The sequence below is a fragment of the Pleurodeles waltl genome, chromosome 1_2 (genome assembly GCF_031143425.1).
Source record: "Pleurodeles waltl isolate 20211129_DDA chromosome 1_2, aPleWal1.hap1.20221129, whole genome shotgun sequence".
Taxonomy (NCBI): Eukaryota; Metazoa; Chordata; class Amphibia; order Caudata; family Salamandridae; genus Pleurodeles; species Pleurodeles waltl.
Genome location: NC_090437.1, coordinates 713,067,622 through 713,095,448, shown reverse-complemented (window position 1 = coordinate 713,095,448; position 27,827 = coordinate 713,067,622). Strand labels below are relative to the sequence as shown.

The window sequence follows — 27,827 nt, the reverse complement described above, 5'->3', positions numbered from 1 at the left end:
TCATTGCGAGTCGAATGATGGATTACACATGCCAACCTGTCATTACGGGTATGTTTCTTACACTGAAAGAGTGTCTCACGATTATAGTACTTTGCTCTTTTAAGCGAATCTTTTATAACTTTGATAGGATAATCTCTCTGTTTAAGTTTGTTTGAGAGGATATCAGCATGTTTAATAAACTCCTTCATCCCTGTACAATTCCTTCTCAACCGAAGAAACTGGGAAAAGGGAATGGCCTGTCTTTGACTTTTAGGATGGAAACTATCAAAGTGCAAGAGGGTATTTCTAGCTGTTGGTTTGGTAAACAGTGACCTAGCAAGATGTCCATCTAGATCTTTAATATACACATCCAAAAACTCTACTTGATTATGATCGTGTTTAATGGTAAATTTAAGATTATCATCACACAGATTCAACCACAGGAAGAACTCGTAAAGTTCTTGTTCCTCTTCAAATGAAAAAAACATCATCTATATATCTACACCAAAGGTGTATATTTTCAAAGAATGGGGCAACCTCATTATAAATGTGTTTTTCCTCTAACGCTCTAACGTATAGATTAGCTACACTTGGAGCACAGGCAGCGCCCATACTGACACCCTTTGTTTGTTGGTAAATAATTCCATTGAACTCAAAATAATTATTGAACAAGACAATTTTGAGACATTTCAGAATGAATGCGTGTGAAGGATCTGCACCCAGATCTGAAAGATAGGACTCTACACAATCTAACGCTTGTTATTGGGGAATGTTGGTGTATAGAGCCTCTAGATCCATAGTAACTAATATTTCTAGTTTTGGATCATAATCAAGACCTAATTTGGAAATTAAATGTCCAGTGTCTTGGACGTAGGAGGGAAGCTGTGTGACCAGTGGTTTCAAGAAGATTTCAACATATTGCGACAATGGTTTGATGGCTGAAGCGATGGTAGAGACAATAGGGCGCAAAGGGGGATCTTTCGAGTTCTTGTGTACTTTAGGGAGTCCATATATAATAGGACATCTAGTATGTTTAGGTGTGAGGAATTCAAACTCTTTCTGACAGATAAGCCCTTCCTCTAATGCAATGCTGTTTATATCCATAATCTGTCTTTTAATCCGAGTTCCCGGATCGCCTGAGATGACTCTGTAAAATTCATAGCATTGGAGCATGTCTGACATTTTTTCTATATAATATGTAGTGTCTAATACTGCAATGCCACCACCTTTATCACAAGGTTTTATTGTGATCATATGTTAATATATGAAAAAGTATTTAATTTGAATTGTTCCGGGGTCAGCATACACAGGTGGAAATGATTTTAACATTTCTTACTTTAATGAAGATTCATATGATACAGAACCAGGACTACAAGCTAGCAACCTTTTTTCTTTGATTTTGTTTTATTTGGAGAAATTGTACAGAATGTTAAGTATTTTGCTCCAGATGGAGATTATAAACCAGTCTTCGTCATGGTTATCTCCAGTTCTCACCTATTTGAAAAATTCAGAGTACCTGAGGCCATATGAAGAAGTTTGCACTTTGAAAACATCTGTGTGGAGTGGTGGTTGCCTCCTTCCAAGCCTTCATAAGATCTTGACAGTTGCAGCTGTGTTTTCTACCCTTGAGTTGGCCAGTCCACACCGTCAAATTGAAGTGGATAAGCTATTAAAAATATCGAACTACTTTAATAAGCCTGAAGCATCTCGGTTTTTCAATGGTTCATGAAGGAATTGTTTGATTGTATCTGCTGTCATGGCTTTCCAAGACATCATTTTAAATGTGATCAGCAAGTCCAAAATTGCAATCTTGATAATGTTTTGCATTTGTTGAAAGTGAAAGAAGTGCTAGCTAGTGCTGTAAGGGGAAGGATGGTAGAACATTGAACCTAAGGAGGGTGTCAGTTTGTAAGGATATTTGGGATATTCTGATGGGTCACATTAAGAAGGAATCAGAATCTGTGACCGTAATGCATTTATATCTGGATGAGGTGGAAATTGCATGCCAGAATAGACGTAGTAACGGCTCCTTCCAGCAACTGCAACATTTCCCTGGCTGTGCATCATCTGGGGTCAGCAAGACTTCAGCCTGAAGCAAGAGGGAATCTTCCTTGGAGTGAAGGAGTACCTCCCCTGCATCTGCAGGCACCTACAGCAGCGACGTCTGGCTGTGTGGATCTGCTCTCCTCTGGAGCTGCGTGGATCCTGCATCACAGGTGGTGGACTGGTGTGTTCCCCTTGTTCCTCTCTGCCCGCTAGCACTTCATCTTGCCAAGAACAGTCTCATCTCTGCTGCTCCACCAACTTCAGATGTGCTGATTGGGCCTCAATGCAACTTACTGTGCTACCGTGGGTTGCCTCTTGTGGCTGCGACTGCTTTTGCTGGCTCTTCCACTTGCTGAGGGTCAGCCCGGACTGCCCTCCAAGGGTCGAGCCCCCGGTCCTTGCTGGTCCTCTTCAGCCTTGCAACTCATAGTTAGCTGCTTCTTCCATTGCCCAAGGCCTGTTGGTGGTTCTCCTAAACCACTGGCCATCTGCAAACTGACGACTGACGTGGCACATTATCTGCACCTCTCCAAGGACTCCTCTTCAGCTCCTGGGCTTCACAGCTGGTCTTCTTCCCCGTCGACCTGGATCTTCATCCACAGAAGGGTGAGTAGTGGCTCCTACCCGACTGGTCACTCCATCATGGACTGGACTCTGTTCCCTTCTTTTGCAGGTCCTCTTCTGCTAGAATCCCCCTTTGGTTTCTTCTAGTCTGGTCCTGTTCTTAACCAATCCATTTTCTAAGTCCTCTTGTTCGTCCTTGGGAAGACCCGGTACTTACCTCTGCTCTCCTAGTCGCTGGGGTTCACTTAGGCACTCACCTCTTGGGATCCCTAGTTCTTCCAGCTTCCTTCCAACGACTCAGTTTCCTTGGATGGGGGACTTCACTTTGCATTCCACTATTATAGTATATGGTTTGGTTCTTCCAAAGGGTCCTAACTATTTTTCACTAATTCTGACCAAAGCTTGTTGTTTCTTGTGCCAGTTCCTAATAGATATACATACGTTTGATGACATGTGTAGCTGCAGATACACATGCTGTGCATATGGATTCCGACATCTAGTTGTTTTTCTTCAAAGAAGTCTTTAAGAGTCACAGGATCGAGTGACTCCTCTTCGGTTCCAATGTGCATGGGCATCGACTCTATTGTTAGATTGTTTTCTTTCTGCCGTCGGGTTCGGATGTGTTTTCTCTCGCTCCGAGATTTTGATTCGGAAAACTTGAAAAAACCTTCCTTTTCGTCGGTGTAGGAGGTTGGCTCTGTATGCACTATTTCAAAGTAAGGAATAGTATGCACAGAGTCCAAGGGTTCCCCTTAGAGGTAAGATAGTGGCAAAAAGAGATAATACTAATGCTCTATTTTGTGGTAGTGTGGGCGAGCAGTAGGCTTATCAAAGGAGTAGTGTTAAGCATTTGTTGTACATACACACAGGCAATAAATGAGGAACACACACTCAGAGACAAATCCAGGCAATAGGTTTTGTTATAGAAAAATATCTTTTCTTAGTTTATTTTAAGAACCACAGGTTCAAATTCTACATGTAATATCTCATTTGAAAGGTATTGCAGGTAAGTACTTCTGGAACTTTAAATCATTACATTAGCATGTATACTTTTTACATAAAACACAATAAGCTGTTTTAAAAGTTGACACTTTTCACAGTTCCTGGGGGAGGTAAGTTTTTGTTAGTTTTGTCAGGTAAGTAAATCACTTACAAGTCTCAGGTTTGGGTCCAAGGTAGCCCACCGTTGGGGGTTCAGAGCAACCCCAAAGTTACCACACCAGCAGCTCAGGGCCGGTCAGGTGCAGAGGTCAAAGAGGTGCCCAAAACACATAGGCTTCAATGGAGAGAAGGGGGTGCCCCGGTTCCGGTCTGCCAGCAGGTAAGTACCCGCGTCTTCGGAGGGCAGACCAGGGGGGTTTTGTAGGGCACCGGGGGGGACACAAGTCCACACAGAAAGTACACCCTCAGCAGCACGGGGGCGGCCGGGTGCAGTGTGCAAACAAGCGTCGGGTTCTCTGTAGATTTCAATGAGAGATCAAGGGATCTCTTCAGCGGTGCAGGCAGGCAAGGGGGGGGGGGGGGCTCCTCGGGGTAGCCACCACCTGGGCAAGGGAGAGGGCCTCCTGGGGGTCACTCCTGCACAGGAGTTCCGTTCCTTTAGGTGCTGGGGGCTGCGGGTGCAGGGTCTTTTCCAGCCGTCGGGAAATGGAGTTCAGGCAGTCGCGGTCAGGGGGAGCCTCGGGATTCCCTCTGCAGGCGTCGCTGTGGGGGCTCAGGGGGGGACAACTTTGGTTACTCACGGTCTCGGAGTCGCCGGAGGGTCCTTCCTGAGGTGTTGGTTCTCCACCAGTCGAGTCGGGGTCGCCGGGTGCAGTGTTGCAAGTCTCACGCTTCTTGCGGGGAGTTGCAGGGGTCTTTAAATCTGCTCCTTGAAACAAAGTTGCAGTTCTTTTGGAGCAGTGCCGCTGTCCTCGGGAGTTTCTTGTCTTTCGTGAAGCAGGGCAGTCCTCAGAGGATTCAGAGGTCGCTGGTCCCTTAGAAAGCGTCGCTGGAGCAGGTTTCTTTGGAAGGCAGGAGACAGGCCGGTAGGACTGGGGCCAAAGCAGTTGGTGTCTTCTGTTTTTCCTCTGCAGGGGTTTTTCAGCTCGGCAGTCTTCTTCTTCTTGTAGTTTCAGGAATCTACATTCTTAGGTTCAGGGAAGCCCTTAAATACTAAATTTAAGGGCGTGTTTAGGTCTGGGGGTTAGTAGCCAATGGCTACTAGCCCTGAGGGTGGGTACACCCTCTTTGTGCCTCCTCCCAAGGGGAGGGGGTCACATTCCTATCCCTATTGGGGGAATCCTCCTTCTACAAGATGGAGGATTTCTAAAAGTCAGAGTCACCTCAGCTCAGGACACCTTAGGGGCTGTCCTGACTGGCCAGTGACTCCTCCTTGTTATTCTCATTATTTCTCCTGGACTTGCCGCCAAAAGTGGGGGCTGTGTCCAGGGGGCGGGCATCTCCACTAGCTGGAGTGCCCTGGGGCATTGTAACACGAAGCTTGAGCCTTTGAAGCTCACTGCTAGGTGTTACAGTTCCTGCAGGGGGAGGTGTGAAGCACCTCCACCCAGAGCAGGCTTTGTTTCTGTCCTCAGAGAGCACAAAGGCTCTCACCGCATGAGGTCAGACACTCGTCTCTCAGCAGCAGGCTGGCACAGACCAGTCAGTCCTGCACTGAACAATTGGGTAAAATACAGGGGGTATCTCTAAGATGCCCTCTGTGTGCATTTTTTAATAAATCCAACACTGGCATCAGTGTGGGTTTATTATTCTGAGAAGTTTGATACCAAACTTCCCAGTATTCAGTGTAGCCATTATGGAGCTGTGGAGTTCGTTTTTGACAGACTCCCAGACCATATACTCTTATGGCTACCCTGCACTTACAATGTCTAAGGTTTTGCTTAGGCACTGTAGGGGCATAGTGCTCATGCACTGGTGCCCTCACCTATGGTATAGTGCACCCTTCCTTAGGGCTGTAAGGCCTACTAGAGGGGTGACTTATCTATACTGCATAGGCAGTGTGAGGTTGGCATGGCACCCTGAGGGGAGTGCCATGTCGACTTACTCGTTTTGTTCTCATCAGCACACACAAGCTGGCAAGCAGTGTGTCTGTGCTGAGTGAGGGGTCCCCAGGGTGGCATAAGATATGCTGCAGCCCTTAGAGACCTTCCCTGGCATCAGGGCCCTTGGTACCAGGGGTACCAGTTACAAAGGACTTACCTGGATGCCAGGGTGTGCCAATTGTGGAATCAAAAGTACATTTTAGGTGAAAGAACACTGGTGCTGGGGCCTGGTTAGCAGGGTCCCAGCACACTTCTCAGTCAAGTCAGCATCAGTATCAGGCAAAAAGTGGGGGGTAACTGCAACAGGGAGCCATTTCTTTACAGTCGGTGTAAGGAAATACCTCCTTGGCATGGTTACCCCCTGACTTTTTGCCTTTGCTGATGCTAAGTTATGATTTGACCAGGCCCCAGCACCAGTGTTCTTTCCCTAAACTGTACCTTTGTCTCCACAATTGGCACAACCCTGGATCTCAGGTAAGTCCCTTGTAACTGGTACCCCCGGTACCAAGGGCCCTGATGCCAGGGAAGGTCTCTAAGGGCTGCAGCATGTCTTATGCCACCCTGGGGACCTCTCACTCAGCACATGCACACTGCTTCACAGCTTGTTGTGCTGGTGGGGAGAAAATGACTAAGTCGACATGGCACTCCCCTCAGAGTGCCATGCCAACCTCACACTGCCTGTGGCATAGGTAAGTCACCCCTCTAGCAGGTGTTACAGCCCTAAGGCAGGGTGCACTATACCACAGGCGAGGACATATGTGCATGAGCACTATGCCCCTACATTGTCTAAGCAAAATCTTAGACATTGTAAGTGCAGGGTAGCCATAAGAGTATATGGTCTGGGAATCTGTCAAACACGGTCTCCACAGTACCATAATGGCTACACTGAAAACTGGGAAGTTTGGTATCAAACTTCTTAGCACAATAAATGCACACTGATGCCAGTGTGCAATTTATTGTAAAATACACCCAGAGGGCATCTTAGAGATGCCCCCTGAAAACATACCCAACTTCGAGTGTGGGATGGTTAGTTTTTGCCAGCCTGCCACACACCAGACATGTTGCTGGTCACATGGGGAGAGTACCTTTGTGTAAGGAAATGCCTCCTTGGCATGGTTGCCCCCTGACTTTTTGCCTTTGCTGATGCTATGTTTACAATTGAAAGTGTGCTGAGGCCTGCTAACCAGGCCCCAGCACCAGTGTTCTTTCCCTAACCTGTACTTTTGTATCCACAATTGGCAGACCCTGGCATCCAGATAAGTCCCTTGTAACTGGTACTTCTAGTACCAAGGGCCCTGATGCCAAGGAAGGTCTCTAAGGGCTGCAGCATGTCTTATGCCACCCTGGAGACCTCTCACTCAGCACAGACACACTGCTTGCCAGCTTGTGTGTGCTAGTGAGAACAAAACGAGTAAGTCGACATGGCACTCCCCTCAGGGTGCCATGCCAGCCTCTCACTGCCTATGCATGTATAGGTCAGTCACCCCTCTAGCAGGCCTTACAGCCCTAAGGCAGGGTGCACTATACCATAGGTGAGGGTACCAGTGCATGAGCATGGTACCCCTACAGTGTCTAAACAAAACCTTAGACATTGTAAGTGCAGGGTAGCCATAAGAGTATATGGTCTGGGAGTTTGTCAAACACGAACTCCACAGCACCATAATGGCTACACTGAAAACTGGGAAGTTTGGTATCAAACTTCTCAGCACAATAAATGCACACTGATGCCAGTGTACATTTTATTGCAAAATACACCCCAGAGGGCACCTTAGAGGTGCCCCCTGAAACTTAACCGACTGTCTGTGTAGGCTGACTAGTTCCAGCAGCCTGCCACACCAGAGACATGTTGCTGGCCCCATGGGGAGAGTGCCTTTGTCACTCTGAGGCCAGTAACAAAGCCTGCACTGGGTGGAGATGCTAACACCTCCCCCAGGCAGGAGCTGTAACACCTGGCGGTGAGCCTCTAAGGCTCACCCCTTTGTCACAGCCCAGCAGGGCACTCCAGCTTAGTGGAGTTGCCCGCCCCCTCCGGCCACGGCCCCCACTTTTGGCGGCAAGGCTGGAGGGAACAAAGAAAGCAACAAGGAGGAGTCACTGGCCAGTCAGGACAGCCCCTAAGGTGTCCTGAGCTGAAGTGACTCTAACTTTTAGAAATCCTCCATCTTGCAGATGGAGGATTCCCCCAATAGGGTTAGGATTGTGACCCCCTCCCCTTGGGAGGAGGCACAAAGAGGGTGTACCCACCCTCAGGGCTAGTAGCCATTGGCTACTAACCCCCCAGACCTAAACACGCCCTTAAATTTAGTATTTAAGGGCTACCCTGAACCCTAGAAAATCAGATTCCTGCAACTACAAGAAGAAGGACTGCCTAGCTGAAAAACCCCTGCAGAGGAAGACCAGAAGACGACAACTGCCTTGGCTCCAGAAACTCACCGGCCTGTCTCCTGCCTTCCAAAGATCCTGCTCCAGCGACGCCTTCCAAAGGGACCAGCGACCTCGACATCCTCTGAGGACTGCCCCTGCTTCGAAAAGACAAGAAACTCCCGAGGACAGCGGACCTGCTCCAAGAAAGGCTGCAACTTTGTTTCCAGCAGCCTTGAAAGAACCCTGCAAGCTCCCCGCAAGAAGCGTGAGACTTGCAACACTGCACCCGGCGACCCCGACTCGGCTGGTGGAGATCCAACACCTCAGGAGGGACCCCAGGACTACTCTGATACTGTGAGTACCAAAACCTGTCCCCCCTGAGCCCCCACAGCGCAGCCTGCAGAGGGAATCCCGAGGCTTCCCCTGACCGCGACTCTTTGAATCCTAAGTCCCGACGCCTGGGAAAGACCCTGCACCCGCAGCCCCCAGGACCTGAAGGACCGGACTTTCACTGGAGAAGTGACCCCCAGGAGTCCCTCTCCCTTGCCCAAGTGGAGGTTTCCCCGAGGAACCCCCCCCTTGCCTGCCTGCAGCGCTGAAGAGATCCCGAGATCTCCCATAGACTAACACTACAAACCCGACGCTTGTTTCTACACTGCACCCGGCCGCCCCCGCGCTGCTGAGGGTGAAATTTCTGTGTGGGCTTGTGTCCCCCCCGGTGCCCTACAAAACCCCCCTGGTCTGCCCTCCGAAGACGCGGATACTTACCTGCTGGCAGACTGGAACCGGGGCACCCCCTTCTCCATTGAAGCCTATGTGTTTTGGGCACCACTTTGAACTCTGCACCTGACCGGCCCTGAGCTGCTGGTGTGGTAACTTTGGGGTTGCTCTGAACCCCCAACGGTGGGCTACTTTGGACCAAGAACTAAGCCCTGTAAGTGTCCTACTTACCTGGTTAACCTAACAAATACTTACCTCCCCTAGGAGCTGTGAAAATTGCACTGTGTCCACTTTTAAAACAGCTATTTGTCAATAACTTGAAAAGTATACATGCAATTTTTATGATTTAAAGTTCCTAAAGTACTTACCTGCAATACCTTTCGAATGAGATATTACATGTAGAATTTGAACCTGTGGTTCTTAAAATAAACTAAGAAAAGATATTTTTCTATACAAAAACCTATTGGCTGGATTTGTCTCTGAGTGTGTGTACCTCATTTATTGTCTATGTGTATGTACAACAAATGCTTAACACTACTCCTTGGATAAGCCTACTGCTTGACCACACTACCACAAAATAGAGCATTAGTATTATCTCTTTTTACCACTATTTTACCTCTAAGGGGAACCCTTGGACTCTGTGCATGCTATTCCTTACTTTGAAATAGCACATACAGAGCCAACTTCCTACACTTTGTCACTCTGTGGCCAGTAACAAAAGCCTGTACTGGGTGGAGGTGCTTCTCACCTCCCCCTGCAGGAACTGTAACACCTGGCCTCAAAGGCTCACCCTTTTTGTTACAGCGCCACAGGGCATTGCAGCTAGTGGAGATGCCCGCCCCTCCAGCCACTGCCCCCACTTTTGGCAGCAAGGCTGGAGGAGATAATGAGAAAAACAAGGAGGAGTCACCCCCCAGTCAGGACAGCCCTAAGTTGTCCTGAGCTGAGGTGACTTACTTTTAGAAATCTTCCATCTTGTGGATGGAGGATTCCCCCAATAGGATTAGGGATGCGCCTCTCCTCCTACAGGGAGGGAGGCACAAAGAGGGTGTAGCCCCCCTCAAGGAAAGTAGCCATTGGCTACTGCCCTCCCAGACCTAAACACACCCCTAAATTCAGTATTTAGGGGCTCCCCAGAACCTAGGAAACTAGATTCCTGCAACCTAAAGAAGGAGGACTGCTGACCTTAAGCCCTGCAGTGAAGACGGGGACGACAACTGCTTTGGGCCCAGCCCTACCGGCCTATCTCCCAACTTCGAAGAAAACTGCATCAGAACATACTCATAGCACCAACATGGGCACGTCATCCATGGTACACATTACTAGATCTATCTGTAGTGCCACACTCCAAACTCCCATGCAGACCTGATCTATTAACACAAAACAAAGATCAAATCAGACATCCAAACCCCAGTGCTCTCAATCTAGCAATTTGGCTCCTGAAGTCATAGAATTTGGATATTTACAACTCCCATCAGAATGTATGGATGTTATTAAACAAGCAAGAAAACCCACTGCTAGAAAGTGCTATGCAAACAAATGGAAAAGATTTGTCTATTACTGTCAATCTAAAAATATAGATCCTCTTACAGCTTCAATACAAGATATTGTATGTTATTTACTTCATTTACAAAAATCTAATCTATCATTTTCTTCAATAAAAATACACCTTGCTGCAATTTCTACATATTTACAAAATATCCAACATAGATCTTTATTTAGAGTTCCTGTCATTAAAGCTTTCATGGAAGGCTTAAAACGCATCATTCCACCAAGAACACCACCAGTTCCATCTTGCAATCTAAATATAGTGCTTACAAGACTTACAGGTCCACCCTTTGAACCCATGCACTTGTGCCAAATTCAATTTCTAACATGGAAAGTTGCCTTCCTAGTGGCAATTATTTAATTAAGAAGGATGAGTGAAATCCAAGCTTTTACTCTTGAGGAACCTTTCTTCCAAGTACACAAACATAAAGTTGTACTAAGAACAAATCCAAAATTTCTCCCAAAAATAGTCTCACCATTTCATATTAATCAAACAGTGGAACTGCCAGTCTTCTTCCCACAGCCTATGGCAAAAAGAGCCTACATACATTAGTCCTTAAAAGAGCTCTAATGTACTACATAGACAGAAATAAACAATTTAGAAAGACTAAACAACTTTTTGTGGCTTTCCAACAACCACATACAGGCAATCCTATATCAAAACAAGGTTTAGCAAGATGGATTGTAAGGTGCATAAAAACATGCTATATCAAAGCAAAAAGTCAACTTCTAATCACTCCCAAGGCACATTCTATACGAAAGAAAGGTGCAACAATGGCTTTTTTAAAGGAAATTTACCAATGGCTGAAATATGTAAAGCAGCTACATGGTCAACACCTCATACATTTACTAAACACTACTGTGTGGACGTATTATCACAACAACAAGCCACAGTAGAACAAGCAGTTCTAAGAACATTATTTCAAACAACTTCAACTCCTACAGGCCAGCCACTGCTATTTTTTGGGGAGGACAAACTGCTTTGTAGTCTATGCATAGCATGTGTATCTGCAGCTACACATGCCATCGAACATAAAATGTCACTCACCAAGTGTACATCTGTTCATGGCATGTTGAGCTGCAGGTTCACATGCACCCTCCCTCCTCCTTGGAAGACTGTAGTCGTTTAAGTTAACACATTTGTACATATGTATATACATTTACATTTGCATGGACATCTCTTTTTTCACTTATATACTCTTTCACTCCTTCCTTTACCTTCTGCGGGAAAACAATCTAACAATAGAGTCGCTGTTCATGCGCAATGGAACCGAAGAGGAGTCACTAGATCTCGTGACTCTAAAAGACTTCTTTGAAGAAAAACAACTTGTAATACTCCAAGCCCAACATTAGATGTTGGAATCCATATGCATAGCATGTGAATCTGCAGCACAACATGCCACTAACAGATGTGCACCGGGTAAGTGACATTTTCCATGTATATAGTCAATGGCATGTGTAGCTGCAGATACACATGCTATGCATTATTCCGCCATCTAGTGTTGGGCTCGGAGTTTTACAAGTTGTTTTTCTTCTAAGAAGTCTCTTTGGAGTCACAGAATCGAGTGACTCCTCCTCTCAGTCATTCTGCTCATGGTATAGACTCCGTTGTTAGATTATTTTCTTTCCACTGTCGAGTTCGGACGTGTTTCCTCTCACTCCGAGATTTTGAATCAGAAAATTTAGATAACTTATTTGACCATTGGTATTGTTTCAATCGCGTTTCCACCTAGACTCGAACCGATAGTACCATGAAACTAAATTTCGCCCTTCTGGGTGCGTGTGCCCGACTCGGGCCTACCACGTCGAAGCCTGATGGATCGGACCCCATTTCGATTTTGTCTCCGATGGCACGCAAAATTTCCATATACAGATCAACACCTTAAATGTAATCTGTCTCTTTCCCCTCATCACAGAGAAGAGGATTGCGAGGCCTGCCAAACGTTTCGATCCAAAAAGACCCTGCGTGATCGGAGAGCCAGGAGACTGGAACTGGCATTGAAGAGTACAGAACATATTGACACCATGGAGGAAGAACAGGTGCAGACGGCAGTTTCAATCAGAGACACCGACTCCGAAGAAGACTCGTAGGAAGATAGACTCATCACTGCTGGTCAGTACGTGAGTACGACTGCCCCTATGCACACTCATAAAAAGTCCTCGAAGGCCTTGGTGCACCACTGCCAGAGAGCCATGGTTTGACCCGAAAAAAGATTCTCGTCAACTGACCTTCAGGTTAGGTGCCGAAAAAGGTTGCACCTCCGTCGATACCGGAGTCGAGCAAGTCTCCAGTTGTGCACATTTTTGAAAGGTTTACATTTGTTTCTACCCTCTCCCTTTGTGGGACTTTAACTTAGTCCTTACATTTCTGATCTGCACTTCCTTCAAGCTTCTTCAAAGCGGCTCCCTGCAGTTCTTTCCCTCAAGACTTTGTTCCTCATTGCCAAAACATTGGCACTCCATGTGAGTGAGCTTCACACTGTGTCACAGTGCTGTATACAAGCTTCTTCCTAGGCAATCTGGTCTTGCGGACATGGGCATCTTTTTGCCTGAAGTTGTAACGCTGTTCCACATTGGACAGAATATCACCTTGCTTGCGTTCTATACTCCACCTCCTTCTCTCTAAGGAGGAGAAGCTCTATCTCATGGACCCTACAAGAGCACTGAGGTTTTTCATAGGTCGTACCAAAGAACTTCGTCTGAGTGATCAGCTTTTAGTTGGGTTCTCTCAAGTGAAAAAGGCAAAGGCTATGCAGAAGAGAACGATCCGTGGACCATGCTCGGCATTAGGATCTGCAATGCCTTGCTTAAAAATCAGCCTCTAGAAGGACTATGAGCTCATTCGACCATGGCCAAAGCTACTACACTGCATTGTCAGATTTCCTGTCCTGGTTAGTAGCCAGATAGCTACGTGGGCATCACTCCATACATTCACGAAGCGCTGTTGTCTAAACAGTCACTTTCACTCAAGCGGGCATTTTGCCCTCTTATTCCTTCAGAACCTTCTGGTTTGAAACAATTCACACACCCACCTCCACATAGAGGTACTGCATTGGTATCTATTTCAAAGGCGGGAACCTGCAGTTAGAGGTCTCTATCAGAAGAACAAATTATTTACCTTCAGTATCGCTATCTAGCCACAGATTACTCCCCGATCGTCCTGTTTCTTTGGTTTGACTTTTTCCTTTAATAGGTTCCCAACTCTAGGAATCCGGACTCTCCATCTGAGGGCATGGACAGTCTCAAAAGCAACAGACTGTGTGGGAGTGGTTGTTATATAGGCTCCACATGTCAGAAGTTTCCAGAGGTACTGCTGAATAGTTTCTGAATACTCGGACACCTCTGAATATGCAGATGTTTGAGGAATCTGTGGTTAGATAGTCTCTACCAGAAAGAGCGCTACAGAAATTAAGTAACTTGTTCATTTATGCATCAACTTCTCTGCTTACCCCTCTACTTAAATCTGATAAAGATTTGTGCTGTCTACAAAAGAGTACTGGAAGGCTGAAGATGGTAGCTCTCAGATGACATTAGGATGCATTGAGAGCACAACCAACGGCACAACTTGTGCTTGTGGTTTATATTCGGAGCTGTCCCTATTTTGCCGCCTAGCAGTTCGTTGGAGTGTGAGGGCACCGTTAACGGGACTCTAGCTACTGAACAGTGCCCATCCACCAGGCTCAACTTCAGACATTAATTGGTGGATGATTTCTAACTTCTGACAGTCAGACAAAGCTGAAATCATTTGGAATTTAAATTACAGAAATAAATGGAAGCCTGGCTGATGCAGTTTTATCCGTGAGGAGTTTTGATAAAATTAGTGTTGCAAAGCACTATGCCTCCAACGTTGGATCTTTGAAATATTCACTTGCTTAAATCATTTCCCCTGACTAGGTTGTGAATGTCTGGTAAATTTGAATTGCAGTAAACAGTGTTATAGCCGTCTACAAAAAATGTTTGTGTAGTATAACATCCCCCTCATTGAAAACACTCGAACAACATCCAATGAGATGGGAAATTCTGAGCTTTCATCAGAGGCCACTATAGCTCAGATTTCTACTGCAAGTCGCATGTGATGAAGTCCATGAGAAGAGCTCTGCTCTAACCCTCGTTTGACCTCATATTGGTTATTTCTGAACTCGTCTCTGTCATTCCTGGACTCCAGCCAGCCCTATCATTAGCTTACATCAAATACTGTGAGTTGGTTTTAATGTGTTTCTAAGGTGTTTAGTACTGGCCAGGGGAATTGTTACTAACTGCCACTATTGCTGAGAAAGAATAAATGCTCATTCTGCGGACAAAAGAAGTTCTATACAGATGAACATCATGATCAATGCATTTATTGCCTTTATCCCAATCATAAAGCATCTCATTTAAACATCTGTGAAGAAGCTTGCAGACAGAAAAAGGTAAGCCTTTTACTTGCTGGAAAAGAGGAGCATTTGCTTCTCTATGAGGGATTCCCCTTCCTCTGGGGAAGATTCTTTGAAAAGTTCCACAAAAGAGCAAAAAGAGAGCATACGGAACTTCCTTACCTGGAATTTACATCAAAAGCATCTACAGTCACCTCCTCCAAATATTGGACAAATCCTTACTGAGAAAAGGTGTTAAAAAGTGCAAAGAACAATAAAAAAAGTGTGAAAATCCAATGACAGTCAGTCAGTCTTGCTGCTCAAGTTATCAACTACCAAAGGTCCAAAATAGATTCCAAAGACCCTATTAACAAGGACTTCCAAGGCACCAATAACCAATTTCAGCCAACACCATCAATGTCACATCTTCCTCCTTGAGTGCCAGTATGCCAACCGCCACCTCCTTCGCAACTGGAGATACCTCTCTCCACATTTCCTCCCGGTACACAATACATGCTCTTGTTTCATGTCCTGGCCCCCTCTTACACCTAGTGACATTGGAGAATCAAATGCGCCTGAATATTAGAAATGGAAAAAAGTTAATACAATTTTTGGGGAAGGACAGAACTATGATGACGAGTGTGATGAAAAGTAGGATTCCTTCATTCTTTCTAAAGAAGGCAAGAAATCGCCTACGCATCCTAGTTTGTCTCCATAGGACAGTGCTGACTTTCCTGCTGGAAATATCAGCAAAAAGATTTGACCTCCCCATGACTTTGTGGTCCAGCAGTGTTTTCTATATGATTTTAAAGAAAACACTTCAAAATCTCTATAGTTGGAGAATCACAAACTAATTCATATGCCTGCCTCAGTTCAATCAGTTCTATCCAGCGTGTGTTTCTGGCCACATGAAGCCTGAATCCCATCATTGTGGCAGTGGCCCTGCATGGTAAAAAAAAATATCTTGTCACTCTGGCTTCAGCTGCCCCGTGCAGGGAGGACAGGCACATGGATTACTTGAGGGACAGTGTTAGCTCTATGCATAAAAGCTGCAAATGTCTCCATTCTGGAGTGATGTAATTGTGGATGTGACACGGTATTAAACTCCTTATCAATGTAGCCCTAGAGGATAGAAGTGAAGATGCTAAGAACAATATCAGTGAAGGTGCAAATGTGTCAGCCGGCATCATCAATACGGCATTATTTGTCTCCAGCAACACAGGATCCAATCAGCTTGCAGAGGCAACAGGCCTGCACAGATAGCATAGATATCTAGATAGATGTATAGATAGATGTTGGCTTTGGTTAACATCCTTTCCCCCAGAAGTCCAGGCAAAGATTTTGGACATGACTTTTGATTACTAACTTTAATTTGAAAACATGTATACAATGCCCTGCAGTACATAAAGATGGTCATGGCATGCTCCCTAGGAGCTTTACAGTAATTATGTCCCACCTCCATACTTTTTGTGGCTCAGAGGACATTTCCCTGTACAGAGGACAAGGAAGACCTTATTGCCTTCAAGGACAATCCTAGTATGATCAAAACTATTCTCCAGGCAGGAGTCGGTGACAAGGCTGTGGCCTACTATTAGTAAAACAATTAGTTTCCTTACCACATTCCTGGGACAACCAGATGAGAGCTTGACTTTCACCAGCTGCCCCTTCCAGCTGGGGAAAGAATCTACTTCCATCCATGCTTCGAAAACAATACCTGCACATCTCTGGGTGCTTCAAGTAGTGCAGTCTGGTCACAGTCCGAATCTACATTATGCCCAGAACAGAAAATCAACTAGAGATTTTCCATAAGGGAGCCATAAAAACAGACCCTAAAAAGAAAAGAGAAATCAAGAATTCTACTCTGGTCAAAAAGAAATCGGGCAAGTTGAAGTCAATACTGAACCTTTAAAACTTGAGCCAGTTTAATGAAAAAACAATCCTTCCGAATGGTAGCCCTCCCAAAATTTTTTGGGATTGTTCGAGAAAGGACGTTCCCCAATACATATTTTTCAAGATATGCATTTTCACGTCCTTACGTATGCAAATCGCTGGCAGTACCTGTGATTTTTCGTGGCAGGGAAGCACTATTTATTCATGGTAATTCCATTTGGTCTGAAATTCGCTCCTTACATCTTTACAAAGTGCCTTTTGCTGGTAGCTGCCTTCCTTTGAAGACAAGGTCACGAAGTGGACTTGGCCTGTACTTGAATGGCTGCACGCCAAAGATACATAAAGTAAAGAGGCTTGTGCCATCTGCATCAGCTTATTTCAAGAACTAAAACCGACTCTGAATAATGCTCTAGCCATCCTGTGACAAAATGGCAGTTCCTATAGGCAGTCCTGGACACTCAACTGGGGAAGGCTTTGCCTGTAGAAGAATCTTAACCAATCTTCAGGCCATATCAAAGATGTTTCACTCTAGCAAAACAGTGCCACTCAGGATATTCAGATCCATCTTATGTCTCATGTTGCCTTGAACTGATCTGTTTCCTTTCTGCAGGCTCCAGATGAGTCCTATACAAGGGCTACATCCCCAGTGCAAGCATTCAGCTAGCTCATGGACAGCCATTGAAAATCAAGAGACAGCTCAAGCAAGCCCTGCTGTGGTGGAGGTTTCCATTAAACCTCAAAGCAAGTCTTCCATTCAATACTTCAACAAACAAGATAATAAGGAGAGATGTATCACTTCACGGATGGAGTGCACATATGCATGATATGTCCACAAGAGGCATCTGGTCAGAGGTGGAGAACGAAACTCCACATAAACATTCTGGAGTTGCGGGCCATCAAGCTAGGCTTGCGGTTGTTCCTTCCGAGGTTAACAAAACAAGCCATGTTCCTTCAGAGTGGACAACACAAACTCAGTTTATTATATTGTGAAGCATGGAGGAACAGGCTCCCATTCCTCAAGAGGCACAGATGCTGTGTAACTTGGACATTATCAAGGAAGCTGACATTGGCGTAGACATCTTCTGATTGCGAACCCAGTCAGTCTGATGACTTCAGCCTCACCCTTTTAGATTGCAAACAATGAGAACTCCACTAGGATCAAGTAGAAAACAGCCTTCTAAAGCTGGGCTGCCCACCCTGGAGAACGTGAAATGCTAGTACTACAGCTAGCAGGTTTCAACAACTGGGATCCATTAGAAATGCCTTTTCAAAGACATGATCAAAGCTTTTGTGCCTTTCTTCTGTGTTCCCCCCCATCCCCAGTGTGTTGGATCAGTGTTTCCTGATCCTGATTGCCCCTGCACGGTATCTCCAGTGTTGGTAGAGTGAACTACTGATCCTGTCCATGTATCCCATCAGACTGCAGTCTTACTAGTGCAGGTCCGTGCGCCATCCAAACCTAAAATCTACAGTGCTGAGTGGAAAAGATTCTAAACATGGTGCAAACTTAAATGCCTAATGGATCATCAGGTCTTACTGTACTTTCTAGGGCTAGCCAAAAATGCCCTTAAGCATTCATTGGTATTGACCTTTTGACTGCAGTCTCCAGATTCCGGAATACAGAAGAAACTTCCTCATTTTTATTCTTGCAGATAATTGTTTAGTAATTAATTGAAAAAACTTAATGGCCTTTCCTCCAGTTAGGCATCCACCATTTCTGTGGAAGCTAAATGCTTTGTTGAATCAACTTGTAGGAAGTTGGCTCTGTATGTGCTATTTCAAAGTAAGGAATAGCATGCACAGAGTCCAAGGGTTCCCCTTAGAGGTAAAATAGTGGTAAAAATAGATAATACTAATGCTCTATTTTGTGGTAGTGTGGTCGAGCAGTAGGCTTATCCAAGGAGTAGTGTTAAGCATTTGTTGTACATACACATAGACAATAAATGAGGTACACACACTCAGAGACAAATCCAGCCAATAGGTTTTGTTATAGAAAAATATCTTTTCTTAGTTTATTTTAAGAACCACAGGTTCAAATTTAACATGTAATATCTTGTTTGAAAGGTATTGCAGGTAAGTACATTAGGAACTTTGAATCATTTCAATTGCATGTATACTTTTCAAGTTATTGACAAATAGCTACTTTAAAAGTGGACACTTAGTGCAATTTTCACAGTTCCTGGGGGAGGTAAGTTTTTGTTAGTTTTACCAGGTAAGTAAGACACTTACAGGGTTCAGTTCTTGGTCCAAGGTAGCCCACCGTTGGGGGTTCAGAGCAACCCCAAAGTCACCACACCAGCAGCTCAGGGCCGGTCAGGTGCAGAGTTCAAAGTGGTGCCCAAAACGCATAGGCTAGAATGGAGAGAAGGGGGTGCCCCGATTCCGGTCTGCTTGCAGTTAAGTACCCGCGTCTTCGGAGGGCAGACCAGGGGGGTTTTGTAGGGCACCGGGGGGGACACAAGCCCACACAGAAATGTCACCCTCAGCAGCGCGGGGGCGGCCGGGTGCAGTGTAGAAACAAGCGTCGGGTTCGCAATGTTAGTCTATGAGAGATCAACGGATCTCTTCAGCGCTGCAGGCAGGCAAGGGGGGGCTTCCTCGGGGAAACCTCCACTTGGGCAAGGGAGAGGGACTCCTGGGGGTCACTTCTCCAGTGAAAGTCCGGTCCTTCAGGTCCTGGGGGCTGCGGGTGCAGGGTCTTTTCCAGGCGTCGGGACTTAGGTTTCAGAGGGTCGCGGTCAGGGGAAGCCTCGGGATTCCCTCTGCAGGCGGCGCTGTGGGGGCTCAGGGGGGACAGGTTTTGGTACTCACAGTCGTAGAGTAGTCCGGGGGTCCTCCCTGAGGTGTTGGTTCTCCACCAGCCGAGTCGGGGTCGCCGGGTGCAGTGTTGCAAGTCTCACGCTTCTTGCGGGGAGTTGCAGGGTTCTTTAAAGCTGCTTCTTGAAACAAAGTTGCAGTCTTTTTGGAGCAGGTCCGCTGTCCTCGGGAGTTTCTTGTCTTTTTCGAAGCAGGGCAGTCCTCAGAGGATTCAGAGGTCGCTGGTCCCTTGGAAGGCGTCGCTGGAGCAGAGTTCTTTGGAAGGCAGGAGACAGGCCGGTGAGTTTCTGGAGCCAAGGCAGTTGTCGTCTTCTGGTCTTCCTCTGCAGGGGTTTTCAGCTAGGCAGTCCTTCTTCTTGTAGTTTGCAGGAATCTAATTTTCTAGGGTTCAGGGTAGCCCTTAAATACTAAATTTAAGGGCGTGTTTAGGTCTGGGGGGTTAGTAGCCAATGGCTACTAGCCCTGAGGGTGGGTACACCCTCTTTGTGCCTCCTCCCAAGGGGAGGGGGTCACAATCCTAACCCTATTGGGGGAATCCTCCATCTGCAAGATGGAGGATTTCTAAAAGTCAGAGTCACCTCAGCTCAGGACACCTTAGGGGCCGTCCTGACTGGCCAGTGACTCCTCCTTGTTGCTTTCTTTGTTCCCTCCAGCCTTGCCGCCAAAAGTGGGGGCCGTGGCCGGAGGGGGCGGGCAACTCCACTAAGCTGGAGTGCCCTGCTGGGCTGTGACAAAGGGGTGAGCCTTTGAGGCTCACCGCCAGGTGTCACAGCTCCTGCCTTGGGAGGTGTTAGCATCTCCACCCAGTGCAGGCTTTGTTACTGGCCTCAGAGTGACAAAGGCACTCTCCCCATGGGGCCAGCAACATGTCTCTGGTGTGGCAGGCTGCTGGAACTAGTCAGCCTACACAGACAGTCGGTTAAGTTTCAGGGGGCACCTCTAAGGTGCCCTCTGGGGTATATTTTGCAATAAAATGTACACTGGCATCAGTGTGCATTTATTGTGCTGAGAAGTTTGATACCAAACTTCCCAGTGTTCAGTGTAGCCATTATGGTGCTGTGGAGTTCGTGTTTGACAGACTCCCAGACCATATACTCTTATGGCTACCCTGCACTTACAATGTCTAAGGTTTTGTTTAGACACTGTAGGGGTACCATGCTCATGCACTGGTACCCTCACCTATGGTATAGTGCACCCTGCCTTAGGGCTGTAAGGCCTGCTAGAGGGGTGTCTTACCTATACTGCATAGGCAGTGAGAGGCTGGCATGGCACCCTGAGGGGAGTGCCATGTCGACTTACTCGTTTTGTCCTCCCTAGCACACACAAGCTGGCAAGCAGTGTGTCTGTGCTGAGTGAGAGGTCTCCAGGGTGGCATAAGACATGCTGCAGCCCTTAGAGACCTTCCTTGGCATCAGGGCCCTTGGTACTAGAAGTACCAGTTACAAGGGACTTATCTGGATGCCAGGGTCTGCCAATTGTGGATACAAAAGTACAGGTTAGGGAAAGAACACTGGTGCTGGGGCCTGGTTAGCAGGCCTCAGCACACTTTCAATTGTAAACATAGCATCAGCAAAGGCAAAAAAGTCAGGGGGCAACCATGCCAAGGAGGCATTTCCTTACACAACCCCCCCCCCCAAACGAAAGAGGATGAGACTAACCTTTCCCAAGAGAGTCTTCATTTTCTAAGTGGAAGAACCTGGAAAGGCCATCTGCATTGGCATGGGCAGTCCCAGGTCTGTGTTCCACTATAAAGTCCATTCCCTGTAGGGAGATGGACCACCTCAACAGTTTAGGATTTTCACCTTTCATTTGCATCAGCCATTTGAGAGGTCTGTGGTCAGTTTGAACTAGGAAGTGAGTCCCAAAGAGGTATGGTCTCAGCTTCTTCAGGGACCAAACCACAGCTAAGGCCTCCCTCTCAATGGCACTCCAACGCTGCTCCCTGGGGAGTAACCTCCTGCTAATGAAAGCAACAGGCTGGTCAAGGCCATCATCATTCGTTTGGGACAAAACTGCCCCTATCCCATGTTCAGAGGCATCTGTCTGCACAATGAACTGCTTAGAATAATCTGGAGCTTTTAGAACTGGTGCTGAGCACATTGCTTGTTTCAGGGTGTCAAAGGCCTGTTGGCATTCCACAGTCCAGTTCACTTTCTTGGGCATTTTCTTGGAGGTGAGTTCAGTGAGGGCTGTCACAATGGATCCATATCCCTTCACAAACCTCCTGTAATACCCAGTCAAGCCAAGGAATGCCCTGACTTGAGTCTGGGTTTTTGGAGCTACCCAGTCCAGAATAGTCTGGATCTTGGGTTGGAGTGGCTGAACTTGGCCTCCACCTACAAGGTGTCCCAAGTAAACCACAGTTCCCTGCCCTATCTGGCATTTGGATGCCTTGATAGAGAGGCCTGCAGATTGCAGAGCCTTCAAAACCTTCTTCAGGTGGACCAGGTGATCCTGCCAGGTGGAGCTAAAGACAGCAATATCATCAAGATAAGCTGTGCTAAAGGACTCCAAGCCAGCGAGGACTTGATTCACCAACCTTTGGAAGGTGGCAGGGGCATTCTTTAAACCAAAGGGCATAACAGTAAACTGATAATGCCCATCAGGTGTGGAGAATGCTGTTTTCTCTTTTTTACACAACTCATGTTGCCTCTTTTCGTACCCGTACCTAGAGCACACTGCAATTCTTTTTGTGAAAGACCAGACTTCTGCTCACTCTTCCTTCAGCAAGGAGAGTCTGAGAAATACAGTTGTTCTCTTTAACGGAGCCATATACTTTTTTTTGTGTAACCAAAGATAGTTATTTATGGACCAATTCAAGATTCATGCTACAAGTCTCTACAGTTTTTCACTTTAATGATCGTGTCCTCCTGTGATCTTTTTTCCCTAATCCGTTTACTTTTTCAGAGAGATGCTTGCAATTGCTGTATGACTGCAGGTGCATCACATTCAAACTAGGCAAAATAAATGGCTTCCGTTCTTCATATCAATTATTTGTCTAATTTAGCCATCCAAGAAGAGGCTGTCCAGTGTCCAAACATTGCGCATAGGCTGTCTGCATCTCCTTCTGTGACAGCAAGGCATAGTGTCTGCTTCAGGGCAGAGTGAGGGGGCACTCCATCAGAAGCATGTCAGCCCCCAGTTGCATTCTATGCGGAAGTGTCTTTACAGAACATTTACCTTGCAAATGTGGCAAAGCAGACATAACTTCACCTGGACTTACTGCCGGGTGTGAATGTTGCAGCAGAATCAGCAGTGAGACAGGCAGTTCTAGTCAACCTGTTTCAATAAGGCAAGTCTGCTTCCCATGTTTTGATTTACATTTTTATGGTTTGCTTGCTATTTTGATTCAAGCAGTTCAATATATGAAAGATCCAGTGCTGGATAAGAAATGAGTTGCTTATTGAAACTCCAGCTCTCCAGGATTGGCATCTTTCATACATTCACATGAACTCTCTCTCTCTCATTCGTAGTAAGAGGCTCACTGCTAAGGTATGTACTCTTATGCTAAGAAGACTTCGATATGGTGGCCTCTAGGGGAGTAGACAGTTCAGTCCTTCCACTGCATTCACCAAAAATTGGATTGTTTCAAATGAGGTTAATGTGCTAATAAACTTAAACTGTTGTAGAAGCCTATGGCCATTTAAACACTGTTTTCTATTACCTAACGTTACTGGGGATTTCCAAACTGATGACTGGGAATGATTCAAGCATGTGACTATAGGAAAGATACCGTCACTGGAGAACTGGAGTTACTGGTAAGTAATTCATTTCACATAAGGTGAAGAGAGAAAAATGACTAATGTAAATGGTATACACATTACAGACTAAAATATGTTATCCTGCAGTCTGTTCCCTTGTGACCTAGTCATAAACAATTTTTTTTTTATTATTTCAGCTGATAATGGCACAATGCATCTTTGGGATTGGCGAACAGGTTATAACTTTCAAAGAATTCATGCTGCAGTACAGCCGGGATCGCTCGACAGTGAATCAGGAATATTTGCATGTACTTTTGACCAGTCGGAAAGCAGGCTAATTACAGCAGAAGCGGACAAAACTATAAAGGTGTACAAGGAGGATGATACTGCGGTATGTAGGAATGATTTTCAATTTACAGTGATTGCTTTTTAAGGAATTTTGCATTCTGTTTTATTGCTGGTATGAGTTGATTATATTTGCTATTGGTTTCTTTCATAAACCTCTTGTGTGGTGCTGCACATCTTAGCTTTTACAGCTTGTGTTTTAAATGTACCCTTTCAGTAAAGAGCAATGTAGGCAGATCTGTACAAAAACAACTTTGCACCTCTTCGGATTCACCGATTATCAATGTGAAGGATTGTTCATTGTCGTAGAGTTTGAATTTGAGATTGTTTTGAGGCAGAGGATATTGCTAAGGTGTCGTATAAGGCAGACATTTGTTAAGATCATTTATGTTGTTGTTCTCTGGCAGCAGCACAGAGAGGGAGGAGGGCAGTCATTAACCTACCTGCATTTTTACGTCTTGCTTGACAGTCCATCTGTCACCTGGCCTTTTAAATTGCACCAATATTATTCTGCAGTTCTTTGCTTCCACACACATATACAGTGGAGTAGCCAGAAAAAGAAAATGTCCCCCGCTTTAAAACAAAGCTGTTATGGCACCCTCCGCAGAAGATCTCTCATGTCTCTTCCATTCCAAGCATCTATCCATTCATCCTTCTATCCACCTGCTGATATCCACAGTTTCACCTTTGCATTCTGTCATCCATTATTTCTTTCATCTATCATGCAGTCTTTCACCATTCAGTCGTTCTACCCATCCATATTCAAACCTATGCATCCATCTCTAAGCCCGCCCATCCATCATTTCACTCGTCCATCTTTCCACCCATCCTTTCATTTACCCACCCACCCACCCTTCCATTCATTCATTCTTTCATCTGTCATTCAGTCTTTCACCATTCAGTCTTGTCTACCCATCCATATCCAAACCTATGCATCCTTCTCCAAGCCCATCCATCCTTCCATTCTTTCATCCATCCTTTTTGTCATCCATCCACCCTTTCACTTTATCCTTCCATCCTTGCACTCCATCATTCTCCCTTTCACTCAGCCATCCAAACATCCATCCTTTCACTCACTCTTCCATCCAACTACTCATCCATCCAACCTTTCACTCATCCATCCACTCACTCATCCATCTGTGCATATATACATCCAGCCACCCTTCCTTTCACTCATCCATCCAGCCTTTCACTCATCCATCCAGCCTTTCACTCATCCATCCAGCCTTTCACTCATCCATCCACCCTTTCAATAATTCACCCTCCCTTTCACGTATCCATTTTTTCACTCATCCCTCCAACCTCCTTTTATCCATTCTTTCATCCATCCTTTCTCTGATACATTCATCCTTTCAGTCATCTATTCATCCGTGCACTCATCCACACATTCATCCTTTCATTCCACCCATTCACTCCATCCATTTGATCTGTGCATACTCCCTTTCACTCATCCATCCAACCTCCCTTTCCCTCATCCATCTATTCTCTATTCATACATCCACTCTTTCACTTGCTCATCCAGCTATTCATCGAACCCTCCCTGCTTTTCACTTGTTCATCCAGCTATTCATTCATCCATCAGTCCCTCCATCTAGCCACCCTTCACTTCACCCATCCATCCAGCCACCGTTTCTCATCTGTCCGTCCTTTCACTCATCCATCCATTCACCTTTTCATCCATCCATCCACCCTCCCTTCTATTCATCTAGACATTCTTTCACTTATCCATCCACACTTTTATCCATCCCCTCTCTCATCCATTCTTTCACTCATTCATCCTTACATCCATCTTTTCACTCATTCATTCACACACACACCCACCCGTCCATCCATCCATCCATCCAACCATCTTTCACTCACCTATCCACCCATTCACTCAAACACATCTCTGTCAGTCTTTTCACTCACTCAGGCAACTAACCACTCACTCTTTCTTGTTAATTATGAGCCTTTGTCTGCTGACCTGCAGGCACAGGAGGCCCGTCAAGAACTCCACCCCTGCTTTAGCTGCTAAAGCGGAGGGTTCACAACTCCCCTACAGATCCATATGTATTCCCATGCTATTTATGTGTAGTGCTTCTCATTAGCATACAGCATTCCTTTAAAGCCAGACCTATTGGCATAGCTGATGCTTGTTTTCTTTTTCTCACCCATATACTTTTTTGTTTCCTTTCTGTGTCTTCTCTCTTTCCTTCTCTCTCCCTTCCTTCTCAGTTTTCATCTCTTTCACTGTGGCTTCATTGCAAGTCCTTGGCCATCACATCTTCACTTTATCCGGACATTCTAGTGAAATGTCCTTATCAATATCAGACTGAAGAGGGACCCTCAGGCAGTAATTATGCTTTCACTGTGACCTAGTCTGCTGCGCCTTTGGGCCCAGTAGTAGCCCCTGCTGTGTGCGCTTGGGGGGGGGGGTGAGGGGGGGGAGAGATTGCCTAGGCTACTGTGTAGAAGGCTGTTAGAATTAGGGTTTCTGGTTGTCAGAGTATGTATGCACCCTGTACAAGCAGGACCACCACTTCTTGTAAGGGTAAGGGAGAAACACACTTACCAGCTAACCTGTGCTCACCATCTGGTAGCTTGGCACAAAACAATTAGGCTTAGCCAAAGAGGCAATGCATAAAGTGTTTGTGCAACACACAGAGTAACACAATGAAAACACCAAAAAAAGTACTAAACTCAGGGTTAGAAAAATAGTATTTTGTTATGAATAAAACAAGACCAAAACAACATAAATGCAATAAATAGAAGTGGAGTTAGGATTTTTAAAACAATACACCAAAAATAGTGCTTAGAAGTCAATAGTGTTGCACTAGACTGGGGTAAACCCAAGATTCAAGCTAGCTGGGATGGTGGGCAGGCCGGCCACAGAACCTACGCAAGGTCCGCTGACAAAGTACCTTGAATAGAAGAAGCATCGACATTAAGGACTTGATGCACAGAGCAGAGAAGTAGATGCGCCTCTGTCAGTCAAGGAGATGTAGGCAATGCGTCTGTTCTGAGCTGTGCAGTGTCAAAGATCAGGCAGTGTTAGACATTGAGACAATGCGTTGTCGTCAAACTGCTGACTTGGAGCGGGCGTCAGCACCAAACTGCGCAAGGTCAAAGATGCGTTGAAATCCTTGGATGAAGCTGCCGCACTGTCATTGATGCATGGAGTTTTTTGAGTTGCAGGACAGATACTTCCAAGGGCCCAGGACTGGATTGGCATCACTTGGCAGAGCAGGACTCACAGCAGACAGAGTTCAGGTGCTGGTTGCAGATTGGGGACAGTCTGATGTCCCTGAGACTCTAGGGAGAACAAGAGACAAGCCAACAAGCCCTTTGAGTCACTTTGGGTTCAGTTATGAGGATTCCAGTCCTTTCTCATTAGGCAGAGATCAGCAGGCTGCAGAGTAACTCATCAAAGTAGAGAGCAGTCCTTCTTGGAACGCAGTCCAGCAGAATGGCACTCCTTGAGGCACAGCAGTCTTTACCGCTGGCAGAGTTCTTCACAGGTCCACTAGTGTACGGAATTGGTAGGGTCAAGGACCCAGTTCTTATACCTAAATGTGCCTTTGAAGTGGGGGTGACTTCAAAGAAGGGTTTTTGACATGCACAGAGGTCCTTTGTTCCTCAGCCCTGACTTCAGACTATCAGTCAGGGGTAATCAGCCTTTTGTGTGGGGGACAGGCACTACCTATTCAGGTGTTTCAGCTTCCCTCCACGCTTCCTGCCCAGGAAGAGTCATCAGAATGCAGATAAATGCAGAAGAGCACTCGGATGCACCTACCCTTCCTGTGTTTGTGGCTGTCTTCAGGGAATGCACTAAGTGTAGCTGCCGCCCACGTCAGATGTCCGTTGGAGACAGACTGCAAAACACACTCAGCATTAAGAGCAGAGAAATGCTCACTTTCTAAAAGTGTAATTTCTAAAATAGTAATGTTAAATCTGACTCCGCCAGTAAAGAGGATTTATGATTACCATTCCAATTATATGAAACATGATGCAGGTACTCCTTTCTGAAGAGGAATTACTGCTTAAAAGTGTATTAAGGAATTCCCCGTACCGGCCTATGAGAGGAGTAGTTCTCACAGTAATGGAGAAAAAAAAAGCCTTTGCAAGTGTTTCACTACCTGGAGATGTAAAACTCAAAAGTACATTTTCTACCTTTTGCCTACATAGCTCCTTGCCCTATGGGGTACCTAGGGCCTACCTTAGGGATGACTTATATGTTATTTATTGCTTGCAGTTACAGATCATAGGAGCACAACTTTGGGGTTGATAAAGTTAATGTTCAAGATCATAGAAAATATAAATTGTATTCTCTTCCCCGTTACAACACCGTGCTCTCTAGAAGAGCCCACTTAGTGCCCTTAATCCTTGTTTTCCAGTGGCTCCAAAGATCCAGTGTGTCAAGTGCTTATTTGCAAAGGAGAAATAACTGCTTGGACTCATTATGCCATGGCAGCACAGGC

The 27,827-nt window shown here is 45.8% G+C and overlaps 1 protein-coding gene across 1 annotated transcript in view; it reads left to right on the top strand.

The window, feature by feature from the left end:
* PLRG1 (pleiotropic regulator 1) overlaps positions 1-27,827 on the top strand; it is a 168,341-nt gene that overhangs the window by 123,684 nt on the left and 16,830 nt on the right. The window contains exon 14 of the mRNA XM_069242908.1: positions 23,223-23,416. Coding sequence (XP_069099009.1) covers positions 23,223-23,416 — 194 coding nt within the window. The remainder of the gene's footprint in view (positions 1-23,222; positions 23,417-27,827) is intronic.